At 49.6% G+C, this 23,449-nt stretch overlaps 1 protein-coding gene across 3 annotated transcripts in view; it reads left to right on the top strand.

Moving 5' to 3' along the window:
- Positions 1-23,449, top strand: part of PRRC2C (proline rich coiled-coil 2C) — a 1,321,979-nt gene that overhangs the window by 1,217,933 nt on the left and 80,597 nt on the right. For all 3 annotated transcript variants that reach the window (XM_085601696.1, XM_085601697.1, XM_085601695.1), the window contains exon 32: positions 7,213-7,319. In XM_085601696.1, coding sequence (XP_085457822.1) covers positions 7,213-7,319 — 107 coding nt within the window. The remainder of the gene's footprint in view (positions 1-7,212; positions 7,320-23,449) is intronic.

Raw genomic sequence — 23,449 nt, 5'->3', positions numbered from 1 at the left:
CTCAAGAGCCAAACCCTCCCAATCCTCGTGCCGAGAAACCGTCTGGTATGGGGCTCGATGCCACACCAAGGAAGGTCTCGAAGGACCATGTCAAGTCCACGACACCGTCCCCCTTCGTAAAGAAGACTGTGTCGGAGTCGTTATTAAGCATCCAAGACCGGGCTTTGCTGCTCACCGCGACAACAGCCCCGCAGCCGAACACGGCCTGCACGGTTCAGACTGTGTCGACGCACATCAAGTTCGGATTACCACCGGCGGTGCGACCAAGGATGTTCGACGCACAGAAGGGTCCCGCACCGAAGAAAGGTATCGACACGAAGAACGCTGTAGAAGCGCCAACAGGGGTGTCAATGGGACAAACAACTGTTGAAGTACCTCAAGAGGATGAGGAGCCGAGGCAGTTTATCTCTTCAGGGACTGGTAAACTTTCACTACATAAAAGAAAGATAGTGCCAGAGAAACCTATGGAACCATACAGAATTCCATTAAAGAAACAGAACCACATCACCAGTTCTTCTGGAACATGTTCAAGATTACGGATAGCAGCCTCACTCATTCTCACCCACACAATCTGATGTGGATGCAGGAGATTATGGTGCTGATGATAGCACTTATCCATTGACCACTGACCCCGACGACCAAAACCAATCTTGGGTGGACACTATTGGTGCGGGGGACCCACATACTGCTCCAGACACACAAGCATATGAGGTGAAAACATCTCCAACTGAAGATGCTGCTGCCTTCAATGCATTAATTGAGAGAGCAGCTGAGAACCATGATGTACAGCTCCACACTGATCCTATTGAGGATGATTTTCTGATGGATACCTTCTCTACCTCTGAAAGATCTGTTAAAACTCTGCCCATGCTCAAGGGTGTCCTAAAACAGGCTAATGAAATTTTTAAGGAGCCCACGAGGGCAAGAGTACTGAACCCTAGGATTAAGAAAAAGTATAGGCCAGCTCCTGTGGACCCTACCTACATAAGAGGCCAGCTGCCTTTGGACTCGTTGGTGGTTTCCAATGCTCGGAAGAGGGCCAACTCACAGACAACGGGTGATGCTCCTCCCCCTGACAAGGAGTCTAAGGTCTTAGAAACATCTGGAAAGAGAGTTGCTGCACAGGCAGCTAACATTTGGAGAATTGCCAACACTCAGGCACTTCTTGCTAGGTATGACAGGGCGCATTACGATACCCTAGAGACACTGCTACTGCACCTCCCATATCAATATAAGGAAGGAGCAGATTCACTGATTAGAGAAGGGAAGCTCATAAGCAACGCTTCCATTAAGTGCGCTCTTGACGCAGCTGACACTGCAGCTAGGGCTATTAACACCAGCGTCATGTTACGACGACATGCTTGGTTAAGAATTTCCGGATTCAAACCAGAGATACTATCAACCTGTCAACCCTCACTCCCTCTTTGGCCCAGAGGTTGACACCACCCTAGAGAAAATCAAAAAAGATACAGAGACTGCAAAGTCTATGGGGGCTCTGCAATCACAGCAGTTTAGGAGTGGGTCCTTTCGTTGCTCTACCAACAGGGGACCATCTAGAGGTCAGAACTCACAGCAGTCGCAGTACACTAAACAAGGTACGCAGACCAACTATAATAAAAACTACAGAGGTGGATACCGTGGCAACAACGTCAAGGGTAGAGGCCGAGGAATCAACAGCTCCAGGTCCTCTGCCACCACCAAACAGTGACACCTTGTCACTGCCCCCCGACCACATAACACCTGTCGGGGGGAGACTCCAACAGTTCCTGCCGGTCTGGAAATCAATCACCACAGACAGGTGGGTGAGAGAAATTGTCCAGTACGGTTATTGTCTAGAGCTCACATCCACTCCGCCAAACATACCTCCAAGACACCGTCCTATGTCCGCAGAGCACTTGCACTTATTGCACCAGGAAGTGCTCCAGTATGCTCCACAAAGGAGCCATAGAACTAGTGCCTGTACAAGACCAAGGATCAGGGGTGTACTCACTTTATTTTCTGATCCCCAAAAAGGACGGGTCTCTCAGACCCATACTGGACCTAAGACCTCTGAACCGTTACATTCTGTCAGAGCATTTTCACATGATCACCCTGCAGCAGGTGCTGCCGTTGCTCAGTCAGGGAGACTTTCTCGCAACACTAGATCTAAAAGATGCGTATTTCCATATACCCATACACCCATCACACAGAAAATATCTCAGGTTCACTCTTCAAGATCAACATTACCAGTTCAAGGTCCTCCCTTTCGGAGTAACAACGGCACAAAGGGTGTTCACCAAGTGCCTAGCAACTGTGGCAGCACACTTAAGGAGACAGCACATACACGTCTATCCTTATCTGGACGACTGGCTTATCCAGGCAAAGTCCGCCCGGCAGTGTGCCAGCCACGTATCCTACACCATTCACCTTCTTCACAGCCTGGGATTCTCACTAAATTATCCAAAGTCCCACCTTCAACCTGCCCACGTACGGCAGTACCTAGGCGCGACCATAGACACTCTGGCGACCACGGCACAACCCAATTCCATGAGGATCCACAGCATACAGTTGCTAATAAAAAAAAGTTCCAACCTCAACACTCCCTACCGGCCCAAGTGTTTATGCAGTTGATAGGCATGATGGCTTCATGCATCTTCATAGTCCCGCACGCAAGATTACATATGCGCCCGCTTCAGGAGTGCTTACCACGTCAGTGGAATCAGGCTCAAGGACAGTTGAAAGACCTAGTGTTGGTCAGCGGTCGGGCATACAACTCTCTGCATTGGTGGAATCCACAAAACCTTGCCAAGGGCCGACCGTTCCAAGAGCCTGTACCACAAATAGTACTGACAGCGGACGCGTCTCTCCAGGGATGGGGAGCTCATGTACTCAGTTACACAGTGCAGGGACTATGGACAACACAGCAGAGGGGGATGCACATCAACCTTCTGGAACTAATGGCGATCTTCTTAGCAATGAAGGCATTCAAAGTCCACTTGTGCAACAGTCGTGTTGATCCGGACGGACAACATGACTGCCATGTACTTCATACAGAAGCAGGGAGGAACACACTCTCCACAGTTATCTCACATAGCTCAGAGCATGCTGCAGTCACACCCTCCTAGGCGCTCCTTTCGTCGCTCTTCCTTTCGGGTACGGCCAGAGGCTACTCCTCAGATAGCGCGCCCACTTCCTACAAATCCCCTGCTCAATCCACCTTCACAAGGGGTTATCAAAGAGGTGGCTATAGGGGCAATAACAATAAAGGCAGAGGCAAAACAAATACCGCCCGCTCTGCCACACCGCCTACCCAATGACTTCCCCCTGCTCCCTCCAGACCATCCCACTCCGGTCGGGGGCAGGCTACAACATTTCCTTCACGTCTGGGAGACCATCACCTCAGACAGATGAGTGACCCGAATTATTCGTTCAGGGTACTGCCTAGAATTGACATCTACCCCCCCAAACATTCCACCCAGGCAACGCCCAATGTCACAAGAACATTCCACGTTACTAAAACAGGAGGTAATCTCCCTCCTACAAAAACATGCCAAAGAACAAGTCCCCACCAATCCGCAATATTTAGGGGTCTACTCCCTATATTTTCTGATACCAAAAAGAGACGAGACTCTACGACCTATTTTAGATCTCTGGCCTCTAAACACATGCATACATTCGGACCATTTTCACATGGTAACACTTCAGCAGGTACTTCCGCTCCTCTCCCAGAACGACTTTCTCACCACACTGGACTTGAAAGACGCATACTTTCACATTCCGGTACACCATGCTCACAGAAAGTACCTCAGATTTGTAGTGGACGGGCAACACTACCAGTTCAAGGTGCTCCCATTCGGGGTCACAACAGCACCAAGGGTATTCACCAAGTGCCTAGCGATAGTGGCTGCACACCTCAGAAGACAGCACATTCACGTCTTCCCATATTTGGACGACTGGCTGATAAGCCACGTCCCACAACCAATGTGTACATCACACCGCCACTACAATCCAACTACTTCACCAGCTAGGTTTCACGGTGAACCACCAAAAGTCCCAGCTAATACCATCCCACACAAAGCAATACCTCGGTGCCACCATAGACACCTCAAAAGCCATAGCCTACCCCAATCCTGCCAGGATTCCATGCATTCAGGCTTTGCGTCAAAGATTCATACCTCAACACTCTCTCCCAGCAAGAGTGTTTATGCAACTAATAGGGATGATGGCCTCTTGCATTTTCATAGTGCCTCATGCAAGACTCCAGATGCGTCCACTCCAAGAGTGCTTAGCGTGCCAATGGAACCAGGCCCAGGGGCAACTGACAGATCTGGTGTTGGTAGATGGTCGCACCCATCGCTCTCTGCAGTGGTGGAACACCACAAATCTTTCCAGAGGTCGACCGTTCCTGGACCCGGTTCCACAAATAATCCTAACCGACGCATCGCTCTCCGGCTGGGGAGCTCATCTATTACACCTCACAGTGCAGGGCACATGGATGCCGCAATAAAAGTTACTCCACATCAACCATCTGGAGTTACTGGCAATCTTTCTAGCCCTAAAATCCTTTCAGACACAGATTTTAGGCAAGGCAGTCCTTATTCGCACAGACAACATGACGGCCATGTCCTACATTCAAAAACAAGGCGGCACACACACTCCACAGCTCTCTCAACTAGCACAGAGCATATGGAGAAGGGCAATTCCACACAAAATCTTTCTCCTAGGCCAACATGTCCCAGGAGTCCAAAACACCATAGCAGATCTGCTCAGCAGACAAATGCAACAGATCCACGAATGGGAACTTCACCCGCAGGTTCTTCACCCGTTCTTTCAGATGTGGGGGCATCCACAGATAGACCTATTCGCCACCCACGAAAACAAAAAATGCCCAAGCTTCGCCGCCAGATACCCACACCCATTTTCCAAAGGCAATGCGATATGGATGAACTGGTCAGGCAAATTTGCGTACGCCTTTCCACCTCTCCCACTAATTCCATTAGTGGTGCGAAAGCTACAACAGCACTCCCTCACACTGATTATAGTAGCTCCAACATGGGCCAGACAACCGTGGTACACCACGCTCCTGGAACTCTCGGTAGTGCCACACCAAAAGTTACACCTCTCACCATGCCTCCTAACCCAGAACCATGGAGAGATCAGACACCCGGACCCAGCTCAGCTCAACCTTGTGATCTGGCTCCTGAGATCCTAGAACTCGGATACCTTAACCTTCCCCGTGACTGTATGAACGTCATCAGAGAAGCTAGACGCCCTACCACTAGAGCCTGCTACGCTGCAAAGTGGAAAAGATTTGTTGTTAATTTCCATAACAACACAATCAACCCTCTAGACTTATCTATACAGCACATCATATGCTTAATCCATCTACAAAGGTGTAACCTAGCATATACATGCATTCGGCTACACCTCGCAGCAATTGCCGCTTACCTACAAAACAGACAGCGCCTATCACTTTTCAGAGTGCCTGCCATTAAAGCCTTCATGGAAGGCCTCAAACGAATAATTCCCCCCAGAGTACCACCCTCACCTGTGTGGAACTTAAATATAGTTCTCACAAGGCTAATGGGACCGCCTTTCGAACTTTTGCATAAATGTGAACTGTAATTTCTCACATGGAAAACAGCCTTTCTTGTAGCAATCACTTCCCGTAGAAGGGTCAGTGAGATACAAGCACTTACTATACAAGAACCTTTTCTCCAAATGCACCAGAACAAGGTTGTCCTCCGTACCAACCCAAAATTCCTACCCAAAGTCATTTCCCCCTTCCATCTAAACCAATTGGTAGAATTACCGTTTTTTTTCTCGCAACCTCAAACTGTTGCATAAAGGGCTCTACACACGCTAGATGTCAAAAGGGCCTTACTTTACTATATCCAGAGAACACAACCTTTCAGGAACACCAAACAACTGTTTGTCTCTTTCTCTCCACCACATAAAGGCAACCCCATCTCAAAATCAGGGATATCAAGGTGGATTGTAAAATGCATACAGATTTGCTACCACAAGGCAAAACGAACGCTATCTTTTCCCCCTAAAGCCCACTCTGCACGAAAGATAGGGGCTTCTATGGCTTTTCTAGGGAACATCCCATTAGATGATATCTGCAAAGCAGCTACATGGTCAACACCGCACACTTTCACTAAACATTACTGTGTAGATGTTCAAACCAAGCAACAACTTAGTGTGGGCCAGGCTGCACTAAAAACACTATTTCAAACCACTGCAACCGATACCGGTGGTCGCCGCTAGGGTTGGGAACTGCTATATAGTCTATGCAAAAGTGTGTAATCTGCAGCTCATATGCCTCGAACGGAATATGCTACTTACCAGTATGCATCTGTTATTGGCATGTAGAGCTACAGATCTACACACGCCCACCCGCCTCCCCGGCTACCTGTATCTGTTCCAGTCTATCTTATTTAGATACAACACACATGGGTTTCTTCACTATTATTACTACGCTCCATCTCTCTCTGTTGGCGAAAAACAATCTGAGGATGGAGCCGAAGCCCATGCGCAATACGAACCAAGGGAGGAGTCACCGACCTCGTGACTTCCAAAGACTTTCCAAGAGGAAAAACAAACTGCAAACATCCGGGCCCAACACCAGATGGCGATCTATGCAAGTGTGTAGATCTGCAGCTCTACATGCCAAGAACAGATGCATACTGGTAAGTAGCATATTCCTTTACAGATATATTGTTACCACAGGTAAGTAACTTGTTATTTACCAACCCTGCTGCATCTACTTACTGTATTTTTAAGATATGCTCTTCAACTTTTCATGAATTTTGCTGTTTTATGTTTGTGAAAATTGTCAAGATTTTTATTAACCAAACAATAAATTATATTTACTACTTACTACAGTTTCAGGCTTTGTTTCTGTACTGTAAAGGCAATTGGGTAATATGCTAGTTTTTGTTTCAGCTTCTGCTTTGAATCTTCTTCAAGTTGTTTGATAGTTCTGGCAATGCTTTTCCTTATTCGGACCTTATTATGTTGTTCACAATGTAGTATCTGGTTGTCTCTCAGGGGCAGTCATGCCTCGTTATGAATGCTGCATTGCAGGGCTCAAATTCAGCCTGCACCCTTCCTCTTTTGGGCAGTGATAGAGTTCTTCAGAAAATAGTGTTATTTAGTCTTTATATTTAACTGAAGCATGCATTTATGCTGGTCAGCAGTCAGTTTCAGGCAGTTTTTATCTTTCCCCAGATGACCGATATGGATCTAAAACCGTATGGAAGCAGCATGGATCACGCCAAGCCTGGAACCCCACCTATTGGTGGGCGAAGTACTACCCCAACTTCCAGTCCATTTCGGTAAGAACTTTTGCATCCTTGTTAAAGTAGGATAATGATACCAGTTACATTTTGTTAATGTTATATTTGAGTAAATGTTTTTTATTTATGTACATGCATGCCCAATACACACCCAGCAGCATTAAATGCAAATGAATCGAAGTGAATTCCTTCTGAGGTTCAGGATAGCCCATGTCTTCTAAAACAAATTACTGATTCATGAAAGGGTATGTGCAAAGATTTGTTGCAAAGTCTCTGCATAATGCATGACTGCTGTTGCCTGACCATGCTCCTTCAACTCTGAAGATCATAAAAATATTTACTTGGTGTTTCCGAATGACAGTTTAAGGTTGGAGTTTCCCACTTTTACAAAATGTGCCACCTCTCTTCTGCAAGTCATTAAGTATTAGGTTGATGTTTCCTATGAATGGCTGGCTGGCTGTTTCGGCAATCGGATGATGACTAAATTTGTTGGCAGTGTGTTCGATTTAATGGAGTTTTAATTTTGATTCATATTTGGAATTGTAATATAGGACACACTGTACACTATGCAAATTGGTAATTTCCTCAATGAAAGGCATGTACTGATTGACAACACATATTAAAAACAGACATACATAACATTAAATCAATAATTCATTTGGAGGAATATGTAACATTCAAAATTAAATTGTAGGAAGTTGGCTCTGTATATACCACACGAAAGTAAGATATAGTGTGCGCAGAGTCCAATGGATCACCAGAGGTTTAGCAGAGGCTAAAGTACACAATAGTGTGGTGTGGTTTAGCAATCAAGCTTATCAAAGGGTAATGTTAAACGTTTTTTATTGTACACACTCCGACTGAATTCGGACCAATTGTTTGTATAAAAAGTTATTACTGATGGATACATCTGTCTGTGGATTCCTCACCTTTTGAATTACCCCATGCGCAGCATTCCATGTAAACGTTTCCCCACAGCGCTCCCACATCAACTAGGATGTCACAATGGCACTGCTCCGCACGCAACTCGGCGTGATGTCGTCAGAGCCATAAGATGACCTCTCCCGCTTGCCGACGTCCGTTCCACCCATTGTTTCCGTGCCTTCAAGGCGAACGGGTAAACCGACATTTCCACAAGTATACACAGTATACAAAACCAACTAAAACTGCAAATTCTAAAATATAGACATTTCCTAGTGACCAGTATCACATTATACCAATAATTCCAATAACAAATTACATAAAATACATGTTAATAATTTTTTGGTATAAACAAGCAGGCCACCGGGGTTGGTGTGTGTGTGTGTGTCAGTGAGGAATCCACTGGCAGATACTGTAAGTTTTGCAGCGTGAATCTTTCTGGATTCACTATGCTGTGCATTATTCCGCGATCTGGTGGTTGGGTCCGGATTCGTAGTCTTTCCTTTGTTTTTTTTAGTTTTTTTGTAGCCCAGGTGGGCGTCGACGTCCCACCATTTGGTGCACCTCTCGTGACGTCGTCGTGCTTCCTGCGGAAGTCCCACCTTTGGGGCGCCATCTTCAGATTTTTTTTTCCTCCGTTGGGTCTGGATCGTCATCGAGAAGCTCCAGGATTTCAATCGAAGGAAGAAGGAGAAAACGCGAGTTTCGTCGAGGAAAGAACTACTGATTACACAGAGAGAAATAACTTGCATCCGGGACGCGAAGAAGGAAGAGTTTTCACAAATTTTCTTCGATGCCCTTGGAAAATGCGCACTCAGAGGCTCTGAGCGCAATGGACAAGACACCATTCAAATTCTGCCCTAACTGCCACCACAAGTTCGCGCAGAAGGACCAGCATCCGGTCTGCAACCTTTGCCTACCCATCAACCACCCGAGCAAGGACTGCAACGCCTGTTCAGCTTTCGCGCCGAAGACGCTCCGGGTGAGAGAACGCCAGAGAAGAGCCATCTTCAGCATGGAAGGCAAGGGTAAGGCCCCGTCGCTTTACGATCTGGGCCTCTCCACCGACGATGAGGACAACATCGCCGAGGGACCTGAAAGCTTCACGGTCGTAGAGACCGACAAGAAAACGCCTGACGAGGTAAGAGAATCGTCGAGTTCAAAACCCCCGAAAGGGCCTCGAAAATCTGAGAGTGACTCTCGAAAATCCGAGTCAAAGTCCTCAAAAGGAGCACCGTCGCCGAAAATTTCGACGACCAAGGGTGGATCCATGGACAAAAGTCCGAGCGGATCCTGCAAAAGGACTCCCTGGTGCCGAAAGACGCCGAAAGGCAGAGTTCGTCGAAGATAGCCCACGAAACGGGGCGTTTGACGCAGAAAGACAAGCCGGCGTCGACGCAAGCTCCGTCGAAAAGACCTGCGGTCGACGTCGAAAGCATCTCCGAGATGGAGAAAAAGAAGAGAAGGCTTGAGGCGGAGATGGAGAGCATCCTTCAGGGGAAGAAGGAGTTCGACGCCAAAATGAAACCATTCAGAATTCCAACGACTCCGTCGACGGACGTCGTCGAGATCGAGGAACAGGACGAATTCGACGCCGAAGGGCTGCCGAGAGATCCTGAGGAGGAGGAGGAAGAAGGCCCCTACTATGAAGGCGAAGACGAGGAAGACGACCAGCAGTCGTTCTACGGCTCGGCGCCATCAACCACTCACGAGCTGGAATGGCAAGACATCGACGCCGAAAATCCCGAAGAGCCCGTGGACACGTATCCTTCAAGGCCTTCGCCGCCCGACGACATCGGGGTGTACAATATGGTCGTGAGGAGTGCTGCAGCAGCCTTTGGGGTAAAACTGGACGAGGAGAAACCGAAAGCTGATTTCCTTCTCGAGACTCTGCTCCCCATTCAGACGAGGAGCCAGTTCCTTCCCATGCTCCAAAGTGTAATGAACCAAGGGAAGGAGGCCTTTAAGGAACCAGCAACATGCTGGTCCATCACGCCCAGGACGGAGAAGAAGTACAAGCACTCCTCCTTGGACCCGCCTTACATCAAGGGAGTGGTCACGGCCGACTCCATCGCTTCCACCGCCAGGAGAAGGGCCAACGTGCCAGCGACCTCTGGACCACCCCCCGATAAGGAAAGCAGGAGGATGGACCTCACTGGGAGGAAGGTCGAAAGGAACGCCGCAATGCACTGGAGCATGGCGAACTCCAATGCGCTTCTCAATCGACACCAGTACCAACACTGGGACGAGATGGGGGAACTAGTCAAACATCTCCCTGAAGAGTACCGCCAAAGAGCCTCCCACCTTGTGGAAGAAGGTAAAAATATAGCCAACTCATGCATTAAGACTGCATTGGACGGGGCGGAAACTTCAAGCAGACTGATGGCCATAGGGATCACCAAACGAAGACAGGCCTGGCTGAGAATCTCTGGATTCAAACAGGAGGTGCAGAGCAACATACTAAACACTCCTTTCAACGGGGAAACGCTATTCGGGGCAACAGTGGACGAAAAGCTCACCCAGCTGAAGAAAGAGAGCGAGACGGCGAGGTCCATGGGGGCCCTACAGTTCAGGGGGATGAGAAGAGGCACTACAACTAGGAGACCCTACGGTAGAGGAGGTAACCAGCAGGGAGCGTCGCACCAGACGTTCCAGCAAGGACAGCAGGGTGACAGTCACAGCCAGCAAGGTCAGCAAAAACAAAACTGGCAGTACCAGCCTCGGGGCCAGTCCTTTCGCGGGAGGGGAAACGGACGTGGCCAAAGGAGACGAGGGGGTGACCAACCCTCATCTAAGTGACTCGGCACGCATGGGGACGCTCACCCCCAACATACCCCCAGTGGTGAGGCGCAATGCAAAAACAACAGGGGGGGGGACGAGACCCGATAGCCTACGAGCATCCAACACCGGTAGGCGGAAGACTGGGACTCTACCTACAGGAATGGCAACGTATAACCACAGACAAGTGGATACTTAACGTCATGCAACACGGTTACTGCGTGGACTTGGAGGAAACGCCTCCCAACAGAAAACCAAAAAGAAGGCAACGCTCAGGTCAAGAGCTTGCTCAACTCAGAGAGGAAACACTGAAGCTGCTCGAAAAGAGAGCCATTGAGCCAGTGCCTGACAAGGAAAGGAACAAAGGGGTCTACTCGAACTACTTCGTGGTACCGAAAGTAGTCGGAAACCTCAGACCCATCCTGGACCTGCGATACCTAAACAAATTCATCAGAACACAGAAGTTCAAAATGACATCACTACAGGAGGTGCTGCCCCAAATAAGGCACGGAGACTTCATGTCCACCGTGGATCTCAAAGATGCCTACCTGCACATCCCAATAAACAGAAGGCACAAAAGTCTTTTAAGATTTAGCATCAACCAGGATCATTACCAATTCACGACCCTGGCCTTCGGCCTGAAATCAGCACCAAGGGTATTCACGAAAGGCCTGTCGGCAGTCGCAGCATACCTACGAAGGAAGGGGATTCATGTGTACCCTTACCTAGACGACTGGCTGATCAAAGCAAACACCCACGAGAAGTGCGAGAAACACGCAGCACGGGTGACAAAGACACTGACGAACCTGGGGTTCTCGATACACTGGGGGAAGTCCTCAATGAAGCCAGAACAGGTGAAGATTTTCCTGGGAGCAAAGATCAACACCATAAACAGAACGGTCGTGCCCAGCGACAGGAGAGCAGCAGCCCTACTGAAGGAGACGTGCCTCTACCAGAAGAGGCGAGTTCTAACAGTGAGCAAGATCATGGGGATGATGGCGTCATGTATCCACCTGGTCCCAAATGTACAACTTCACATGAGACCATTCCAAGAATGGCTACAACAGCAATGGTCACAAGCAAGCGGAAGTTGGGAAGATCTAGTGGTTGTTACGCACGCAGTGCAGGAAGAGATAACTTGGTGGAACAGGGACAACATAACTACAGGAAAAAGCCTGGCACCACCAAACTCAACTGTGACCATCACCACAGACGCATCTTAAGGGGGATGGGGAGCACACATGGACAAACTCAGAGTGAGGGGTCTGTGGGCTCAGACATATCAATTACCTGGAATTGAAGACTGTCCTGCTAGCCCTGAAGGCATTCCAGAAGCACCTGTACAACCAGAGAGTGTTGATTCAAACGGACAACACCACAACCATGTTTTATATCCACAAACAGGGTGGGACACAGTCGTTCCCCCTTTCCACTCTGGCACAGGAGATTTGGAGATGGGCCATACCTCTCAAGATAGACCTGCTGGCAATTCACCTACCAGGGAAGGACAATGTTTAGGCAGACTGGCTAAGCAGGCAGACCTCGGCTTCACACGAGTGGGAGCTCAATGGGCACGAAATGCAGAAGCTTTTCCAGAAATGGGGGAACTCCCACAATAGACCTGTTTGCAACACGCCAGAATGCAAAATGCCAAAGCTTCGCGCCAGGCAACCAGATCAGCAATCCCAAGGGAATGCCCTATGGATAGGCTGGTCAAGGACATTTGCCTACGCTTTTCCGCCGATACCACTGTTACACAGGGTGCTCGACAAGTGCAGAACCAGCAACATGACACTGATCCTGGTGGCACCACAGTGGGCAAGGCAGACTTGGTTCTCCCAAATTCTAGAAATGGCTCAAGGCAATCCCCACAGATTCACGAGAAGAAAGGACCTACTCTCCATGCAGAACAGAGAGGTTCTACATCCAGAACCAGAGAGCCTCAGCCTGGCGGTATGGCTCCTGAAGACTTACAGTTTGCGGACCTTAGATTGCCTCCAAGCACTATGCGAGTGCTGCGAGAGGCAAGGAGACCAACTACATGCAAATGCTATAGTGCGAAATGGAAAAGATTTACAATATGGTGCAGGAAAAATGGGCTGCAAAATAAAATGACAAAGGACTCAACAGTGCTGAGATACCTCACGCACCTTCTGAAAAGTAACCTATGCTCGACCTCCCTAAGGGTACACCTAGCGGCGATAGTAGCCTACACAAGAGGGGAGAAAGGTGGAAGTTTCTTTACGTCGCAGGTAGTAAAGAGATTCATGGAAGGAGCAAAAAGAATCGCGCCACCTAAGAGGTTGCCGCCGCCGGCATGGAACCTCAACGTGGTCCTAACAGAGCTTATGAAGGCACCGTTTGAACCCATCCACAAGGCATCAATGCAAATGTTGACTATGAAAACGGCATTTCTGGTAGCCATAACCTCGCTACGCAGGGTGAGCGAGCTGCAAGCACTAACGCTACAAGAGCCCTGCATACAGATACACAAGGATAGGGTTGTCCTGAGAACGGACCCGCACTTCATGCCTAAAGTCGTGTCGGCGTTCCATATGAACAAGAGTATTCAGATACCGAGTTTATTTCAAAACCCAACTTCGAACGCAGAAAAGGCTCTACACACTCTAGACGCTAGAAGAGCGGTGATGCACTACATTGAGAGGACCAAGGAGCACAGAAAAACTAAGCAGCTCTTTGTGTCCTTTGCAACGAGTTTCATGGGTAGACCAGTGACAAAGGGCACCATTGCTAGATGGATTGCACTGACTATACAGTTTTGCCACAAACAGGCAGGACAGGAGCTAACGGAGGGGCCTCAAGCTCACTCCACAAGGAAGAAGGGGGCAACCATTGCCTTTCTGGCAAACACGCCCATTCAGGACATATGCCTGGCGGCAACATGGGCTTCAGTGCACACGTTCACCAAGCACTACTGCGTGGACATACAGATGAACAAGGAAGCACAAGTAGGACAGAAGGTGCTTCAACACATATTCAACGACCAATGCTCATCTACCACCCAGCCGCCACAAAGATAACAAACCGCTACAAAGTCTATGCACAGCATAGTGAATCCAGAAAGATTCACGCTGCAAAACGAATAGTTTCTTACCTGTCGGTGTAGTTTTGCAGCTTGAAGATCTTACTGGATTCACTAGCGAACCCACCCACCTCCGCCAGGAAGATGAGGCTGGAGGAAGAGGGGGGAAAACAAAGAAGAACAGAAGGAATGAAATACTACAGAAAAGTGGACATATAATGTAATCATTCGCCTAGGGTTAAAAAAAAAAAGAAAGAAAACGAGAGGAAAAAAGAACCCGAAGATGGCGCCCCAAAGGTGGGACTTCCGCAGGAAGCACGACTACGTCACGAGAGGTGCACCAAATGGTGGGACGTCGACGCCCACCTGGGCTACAAAAACAACAAAAAAAAAAACAAAGGAAAGACTACGAATCCGGACCCAACCACCAGATCGCGGAATAATGCACAGCATAGTGAATCCAGAAAGATCTTCAAGCTGCAAAACTACACCGACAGGTAAGAAACTATTCGTTATTTGTTTTTCTGATGGATACTTCTGCCTGTGGATTCCTCACCTTTTGAATTGAACCCCCAAGTAGTCCCACTCCTGGCAGAGGGGGATGTATACCAAAAAGTCTTACAGAATGTGCAAAATAGCCATCCCGCCTCACCTCCGAGTCTGTGCAATAGTGCTTCGCCAAAGTGTGGTGGGGGTCCCAAGTTGCCACCATACAGATGTCTACAACAGGGACACCTCTAGATAAAGCTGAAGAAGACTTCGCTCTGGTAGGAGGAGCTTGAATACCTTCAGGAGGCTCCTGAATGCCAAGGCATAGCAGATCTTGATACGGAGGATGAACCACCTGGACAGCGTTCTTTTGTGGAGAGCCTTGCCGTTCATCTTGCCCACATATCCGATGAATGGTTGGTCATCCCATCTGAAGTCCTTCACCCTGTCCAGGTAGAAGCTGACCGCTCTCTTAGGGTCTAGGTGGCAACGTCTCTCCTCCTGCTTAGAAGAGTGAAGGGGAGGATAGAAAGTGGGTAAAGTGATAGATAGAGCCGATACAACGCCGACTGGACACGGCCCAGGGGGCTCTCCCAGTCACCCGTCCAGCCCACCCCTTCAGTCACCACATAGTCCTGCACGGCTTCCTTTGCTGACGTCATAGGCGGCGCTTGGCTCGACACCCTGTCGACGTCTTTCCTCACCGCATATTGCAGTGGGATCGACGTCTGACAGCGCCCAGGCAGAGTCCCCTCTGGAGGTCGTCGACGTCGAGATGACTTCGACTCTGCGTCGGTGCCGACGTCCACGCCTCCTCTTTTGCATGAGGTTGGCGTTCCTCCCGACTCCTCTGACGTCGATGCGACTCCCACACAGCGTCAGTCGACGCCGGTACTGGTACTGGCGCCTACGCCTCCTCTTTTGCAAGAGGTTGACGTTCCTCTGGACTCCCCAGATTTGGGGTCGTTTCAGTCCATGGTATTGGTACCTAGTGTTGCGTGGCCTTCAGATCAGCCTCCGGCTCCTCCACTTTTGCGGTCTAGTGGACGGGTTAGTCTCCAACAGTCTCCTACTGATGGTTTATTGTCGCCTCCCCGGATGGCTTCTGAGGCTAGTGCTGCCTACGCACGGGCTATTCACAGTGCGGCAGCTATTCTTCAATTTTAGCCCCCTGTGGTGTCCTTGCCTTCTGATCCATTACTGGATCTTCTCCACGTGGAACCTATTGAGGTTGAGCCTTTACTGCCCCTTGGGGCATCTTTGTTTGACGACATGCTTGGCACATGGGCGGGGCCCTCCTCTGGTGACACTGTTGATCGGGCCATTGATCGTCGACACCGTCCTGCCCCGGCTGATCAACTCTGCCTGTCCCTTAACCCTAGAGCTCCGGGCCTAGTTGTTCTGGCGGCTTTTGACTTGCAGGCTTTCTCCACCTTGCCATTGTTACCTCCCACCAGGGAGTCTAGGTGGTTGGACCCATGTGGTCGCCAGCTTATTGCCTCTGCCAGTGCTGGCATCCACACATTGAATAGCGCGTGCAAACACGCAAGCGGATCTTCTAGCATTTGGGACTTAGTCGACAACCTTTTTCCTTCTATTCCAGAAGGGCCGCAGGCAGAATTACTTTGCCTTCTGCTTGATGGCAGGGGAATGGCGCAATTTTCCCTCCGATCTTCTCTTGATGCAACTGACTCGGTGGGACGGGCTCTTGCTTGGTCTGTGGCTTCCGTCATGCATGGCTGCGCAACAGTAGTTTATCAGACAATGTTCGGGATGCTCTTAGAGATCTGCCATTCAATGGCGTGGACCTTTTTGACCGCTAATGCGGATTTGGCGGTCTCCCGCCTCTTGTCTGGGCTACCGTAAATCTTGCTGCATGAATTTCTGCCTTGTGCTAGATTTTTCTTATGCATAGGTGATGTTGGATTTTTGGTTTGATTTCTCCCCCCAAAAAAAGAAAAAAACAGGTTCTTGCATAGTTCCCGGATAGTGTAAGCTGCTGTTATGCCATTTCAATATTTTTTCAGTACAGCCGGATGGCTGGTTCTGTCTTCCTTCCAGTCCTCTGAATGAGTGTTTTGCCCAAGCATTTGCTGGCTTTTGGCTGACTGCCTTAGCCTTGGTATGCTCCTATGGAGTCTGCCTCACGGACATCCTTCTGGGGGTCAGGCTGTCTTATTTTTCTGCTGCGATCCAAACGTTGGCATCGATCTATTGCACTTCAGTTGCAATTGGCTCCAGTTGTCTGTAGCGCTTCTAGGCCTCGGCATGGGTTCCTTGCCATGCAGCCTCTACCTCGCCTGCCTTGACGAGGTCTTTGTTTTTTCAGCGTTGCAGTGATCCTCTTGTCTGACGGCTGCTCTTCGTTTGACGGCCACTGTCTCTCGGGGCCCTAGTTCTCTTCAGTTCATGCGCAGTTCTTTCACGGCTGATGCCCTGTCCTCGTCTTGCGCCAGGGATAAAAGCTGCTGTGCGTCACTCTTATTACTATTGGCGCAAACTTGGGTGTACCCTGGTATGTCTGCTATCATATGGTGTTTGCGTTGCTTCTATGGTCAACCCTTACTGGGCTTGTCTTTCAAGGTAGCGGAGTTACCATGTTAGTCTCTTCTGTACATTGTCTTATGGCCTCATTTTCTGGCCACTTTACCAGCATCAGTTTTTTCCACATTCCCTGCTGCTTCCGCACAGGTGTTTTCCACGCTTCTGCTTTGGGGTCCTACTGTAACACTCTCAAGGGTAGTGTTCTCTTCCGGATTTCCACTATTGTGCCTAGCTCCATCTCCTCATCTGTCTTGCGGGGGACCGTTGCTCCTCACGGGCGAGGGGCTGATGTCGCTTACTGGCCTGGACTTTGTCCTGTCCAGTTCTGCTTCCACATGACTGTTGGTACTTTTTGCATACCCTAGTCTATTATTGTGTTACGCTTCATTTTTGAGCGTCTTTCTTCTTATTCTGTATCAGCTTTGTGCTCTTACACAGCGGAATCGTTCAGGCAATGTTCCTTCATGCGGTGTCCGTGGTCCTTGACCCGGTCTGCTTGTACTACGAGCTCTTATGTGGGTGTCCGACTTGCCTGGTGCCCCTTTTGCCGGTTGTGATAAGTTGGCCTGGTATATGCTGACCACTAATTAAAGTGGGCACCTTGTACCACTCCAACCCTTATTGATGATTAGGTTAAAGACAACCTTTATTGAAAGCTATCCTAGTGGTAGCTATGAAGAGCAGCCTTCAGGCTAAGTCTCGAAGGAATGTAAAGCAGCTTGGTTTTTACAGATTATAACCTGAATGACCAAATGAAAGGAGAACCACACAAGGAATATATAAAATATGTATTTATTACTAAACACTCTCTGCTAACCTCTTTATGAGATTAGAGAACAAAGCACACAATATTAAATCACTAAAGGACAGTAAATAGCACAATACACAGCGGGCTCCAGGGGGAGACCGAACCATATACTAAGAAAGTGGTATAACAACCACTATTTGACTAGACATAGTGCCTAGAGCACGTAGAATAGATGGGACCCCAAGGAACCACCCAAGGTAGTGACACAGGGGACCCACGGAGGACGGGTGCAGTGTGAGAACACAGGCGCGAGCTCCATACAACTCTATGGGAAAGTCGCGGTTGGAATTTTAAAGATTAAGGACACTTAGGAGAGGACTTTAAGCAAACCCAGTTAAACAGAGACGGTTCTAAGGCCAGCACCCTTGAAAGTATCGAGATACCCGTGTTACCTATCCCAGAGGAGCCGGGTGCATAGGAGTCGAGTGATGTCGGAAACCTTTGTAGCTTTCAATGGCGTGATGCCGAAAAGTGCTGCTGCCTTGAAGATGAAAAGTGTCCGGTGTGATCCAAGCCTGGATCAGAGCTGAGAAGAACCTGAAAGCAGAGGGGACAGAGTCTGGGTCACTTCAGGGTGACCAGGGGCTCGGTAGACGAATGCCCACCGATGTCAGGTGCTTCAAGTGAGAAGAGGTGAAGCTTGACTCTGCAGCCACGGGGACCAGGAGACGTCGATGACGACCAAAGTCCGGAGGGGAGCTGTCCCCCGAAGGATGTCGAGTGCTGGGCGTGTCAGTGTCCGGATTGAACACCAACAAGCCTTGGCAACTGTAACCCACGCGTTCAGAGGAAAGATGCTTCGGTGAGGACCAGCAAGGTCCTTGGGACTCTACAAGATATGGAGAGTCAGGGCATGGCTGGAGCAACCAGGCAAGCCCACTGAAAGTCAAAGTTACCTTCACAGGGACCCACAGGTCGACTGACCAGGGATCGCGAAGGGACCTCGAGCTGAATCACAAAATACCAGCCCACGGGACACTCGTGTAGGCTGGGAATCTTCGGTGCAATTACTGCTCGAGGTTAGGACTACAAGTAGCCCAAAGCACAGCTTCAGGGGTCGCCAAAAAGCATATGCTGCTGCAAATGTACGCGGTGCACAGGGGTTCGGGTTGCATGGTCCCCGCGAGGGATACAGGCCGCAGAATAGCTGAGAGCGCAGTTCAACCTTGGGGACCACGGGAACCCACCTCCTGTGTTGCAAAAATCTTCTGAGTCCTTCAGGAGCTTCGTAGATGCAAACCGGTCAGATGCGTTTAGGTGCCTGCCTTGCAGGGGAGTAACTCCTTTACTCGAAGGGAGATTCTTCAGTCATCCAGTGTCGTGCAGATCGTCGAAGTACTTGGTTTCTGTAGCAGAGTTTAGTCCAGGTAAAATCTAAAGTCCTGTAGTCCGGGGTTCCTACTTTATACCCAATGAAGGGGTGGGACAAACTCTGGTGACCCACCTATGGGAGGGTCAAGACAGAGGGGTGGCTACACCCATGTCCTTTGTCCAGTTTCACGCCAGAGCAGGAGCAAATGGCTCCTGCAACTGGTTTGAGCTGTACAATGCACAGGGACACCAAATGTGCCCCCAGTGCAGACATCAAAGCACTGAGTGCACCCACCCAGCCTCAATACACTAAAGCCTGTCTGGGAGGTGGTCACACCTCCCTGTGACAGGAAACCTATTATCAAGCCTTCCCTTGCCGGAGTTTCGTCCAGCAGCAGGAGAGCAGACTCGTGTCTGTGGCCGGCAGCATCCATTTTGTGATGCCAGCGTCGAAAGCTGGTACCGGGTGTACCGGTGTTGTCATATTTCTCCTTCTAGGAGGGTGGAATCATACCTCCCCCGCCAGTTACTGGCGGGGAGGTATGATTCCAAGGTGTTTGACACCAAACACAACATGTTTCCATGCAGCCATTTTAAAGTTGGCATTTACCGCAAGGTTATAATGCACTTTAGAGTATATGGTTGGCTGGGCACACCCGACCCCCTTCCAGCCACATGTGGCGGTCGAGACCGATGTGATGGCCCCAGTCCCATTTAAAGTGGCCCTATATCAAAAAGCATGCCGCCCTCGTGGAGACTTAGACTTTGCTGGAACACTGTGTTGGGCATGGGATGAGCTGCGCAAAAGGGCATGGGTCCCGGTGCTATTTTCCCCTTCCATTCCTTTGCCACAAAACCCAATGCTACCTTGCATACAGGATAGTATAAGTAAGTCACTGGCCCAGAAGATGAAACTTCAGACTTTTGCTGACTTATATCCAGGAGATGAGTTCAGACCCACCCTCCCCCTGGAAGCAACTGAGGGTCAGACAGTGCCATTTACTGAGATCTTTCTAGATCATAGGATGCACGCAGCGTGCCGGGCCCTTTGGGAGGGGCTCCCGAAGGCACCTCCGCCCTTGCCTGCCCTGGAAAACTTGCTAAAATCTCCATCTCACTGTAAACTCATTACGTGCTTGTATACCCACAGGCAGAACACTGGCCCGTTGGTGATAACTAAATCCTTTAGACACTGGAATGATGACCTCGAGACCCCTTTGACCAAAGCCCAATGGGAATTTTGTTGTGGGCAAATCAACGAACTTTCTCCGAATTACAAGTTAAGATTGATCCATTTTAAATATCTGCATAGATATTATAGAACACCAGTGAGCCTCCATTTTATGGGTATACGAGAAGACGATAGTTGGCGCTGTGGTTATGCCCCGGCCACGTTTCTACATATCGCGTGGGACTGTCCCAAAATAGCCGAATTCTGGCTCCTAGTTTTTGATTCAGTGAATCACATCCTTGGCGCATCACTGGCCCCATCCCCTGCCCTTGGTCTCTTGGGGTATGTTAAAGAAACACCGCCCAAGCTGCGTAAGCTACATGCACTCCTTTTACTGTTTGCGAAGAGACAGGTGTGAGAAAGTGCCATCTTTCTTACATGGTATGCCCCCACTTTTTGCTGAATTACTGAATGCACTTTGACTGAGTGTGTCATGGACTCCTGCCAATCAGGTGCCCAGGGCCTATGTTCCTTCCCTAAACACACAAAACCCAAATTGGCAAACCCTGGCCACATGTCAGCCCCAGGTAAATGGTACCTTAGGTACCCAGGGCCTTGTGACCAGGAAAAGCCTCTAAGGGCTGCAGCACTCATTATGCCACCCTTAGAGGCCATGTACCCTTACACACACACACTGCGCTTGCAGGCTGGGTGTCTGGGTGCAAGACAAACTGAAGAGTCGACATGGCACACATCTGTGTGCCATGCCCATCACCTACACTGCCAAGGCATATGTCAGCCACCCCTCTGGCTGGGTGCCTTATGCCCATGGTGTGGGCACAGGAGCAGGAGCCCTGTGCCCCTACAGTACCCAGGTCCATTCCCGGGCACTGTAAGTGCAGTGCTGCCATTTAAAGAGTACATGGTGCTGAGAGCTCGTCAAACACGAGCTCCACAGCACCATAATGGCAACACTGAAGACTGGGAAGTTTGCTATCAAACTTCTCAGCACATTAAACCCACACTGATGCCAGTGTGGGATTTAATGTACCAAGCACTCCAGAGGGCATCTTAAAGATGCCCCCTAAAACCTAACCTACAATCCCCGTCTGTTCTGAGGCTGCCTAGGCTGCCACACAGCAGAGATGTTGCTGGACCCCTGGGTAGGAGAGCCCCTGCTCTCCTGGGCCTGCAACAATGCACATCCTGGGCGAGGTGCTAAATCTCCTCCCCCAGGATGGGCAGGGGGAAGCTTCAAAGGCATGCCGCCTCTGTGAGCTTCCCCAGGCCACTGCAACCCCCCACTGTGGCGCGAAGCTTGGCCGGAAACCCCAAATAAGGACAGGGGATGTGCCAGCCTGCCAACCCCACCCCTCAGGTGGGGGAGGCGAGGTGAAGCACATCTCCAGGCTCTCGCCATCTTGAAGATGGGAAGCCCTACCCTATCAGGACTAGGTTACTGCCCCCCTCCCACAGGAGAGAGGCAGGATAGGGGGTGTACCCACCCCAGGACAGGGACCCATTGGTCCCTGCTCTTCACCTACCTTTAGCCCCTAAATCTAGTATGTAGGGGCACCCTGAACCTTCCTTCCCCAGATTCCAGATTCCAAAATCCGAAGAAGAGCTAGAAGACCTGCCCTGCAGCTGCTAAGAAGAGGAAGACACCAACTGCTTTGGCCCCAGCCCTACCGGCCTGTCGACCCTCGAACCTGTTCCTGCTCCAACCCGGCATCTCTTGTGGCCAGCAACCTCACAAACCCCGGAGGACCTGGCTACCTTTTGACTCTAAAACCCTGGGACTCCCATGAATAGAGGCTCTACTCAGAATCTACATCTCATCCCTGGCAGCAGCCCGGATCCGCGAACCCAGCACACTCTGCACCAGCCAAGCCTGGCCTGTGGTGGAGTGAACAAAGACCACGAGGACGACCCCACGGCGACTGTGACCCCGAGTCCGGCACCCAAGGACCTCCCACGACATTCCTGAAGAAGGCTGCAGCCTCAGAACAAGGTGCCCCCCCAACTGCGATCAACAGAGGGTAAGATTTCCCGACACCAAAAGGCACCCCTGCACCCGGCGCCCCGTGGCCCCCTGTGCCCAATCCCAGGGTACCTACCTATCCTCCAACTACCCAACTTGCCTCTCGAAGTGGTGGTGGCACCTGAAGAATCCTCATCCCCGAGCTTGCAGTCTTTTTCTAAACCGGAGATTTCCCATTGAAATCAATTGAGCGCCCGAAGGCTCAAAAGCACCCTGCACCCAGCCGCCCGAGTGGCCCTGGCAGTGCAACCTCTACACCGATCTACTTCCCCACTTGCCCTGAGTAAGTGACCAGGAGCTCAGCTCCCACAGCCGCGTGGCCTGCTAGTCAGCAGCCACCAACCAAGGCCCCCCTACCTCTCATAGAATAACATTGGGCCTATCTCTCTATGCACCCGGCTGCCCTTGTGCCGCTGAGGGTGAACCAACTGTACCTACCTGACCCTGGGAGACCCCTGAGTCTATGCCCAGAACCTTAACTCTGCCAGTCGAGTACTTACCTTTAAACTGATAACTCAATTTTCTCCATAGGGTAACATTGACTGGCTTTTCCTGAAATTTCTTCTAAGTGTGGACTTTTCAAAACTTAAAATATTCACCAAAAATCAGCCGAGTAACGAAAACGAAAATACTCACCTGCTCTTAGGTGAGCTCCCAGTGCTGGATCTTGGTGCCCAGCACTGACTCTGAAAAATACATACAACTGTACTTACCAGTAACCCAATTTTCTCCCTTATGAATCATTCACTGTTTTTCTGTGATATTTCTTCTAAGTGTCAATTTCTGCAATCTTTAAATATTCTTTAAAAATCATACAATATCTGAAAACGTAATTACTTACCTGTTTTGGATAAAGGTCCCAGTACTGAGTCTAGGCACCCAGTACTGGATTACAAAAGTAACGAGAACATACTATACCTGCAACTTGAATTTTCTGCCATAGGGAACCATTGACTGTTTTCTATTAAATATTTTCTAAGTGTCAACTATTAAAATAGCAAAATATTGTCTGAAAATCATCACAGTAATTCAGTCCACTGTTTACAAAAGTCAATTGCATATT

This window comes from Triturus cristatus, chromosome 4_2, assembly GCF_964204655.1.
Source record: "Triturus cristatus chromosome 4_2, aTriCri1.1, whole genome shotgun sequence".
Lineage (NCBI taxonomy): Eukaryota > Metazoa > Chordata > Amphibia > Caudata > Salamandridae > Triturus > Triturus cristatus.
The sequence above is the reverse complement of the archived record's forward strand: the minus strand, read 5'-3'. Positions and strand labels throughout refer to the sequence as shown.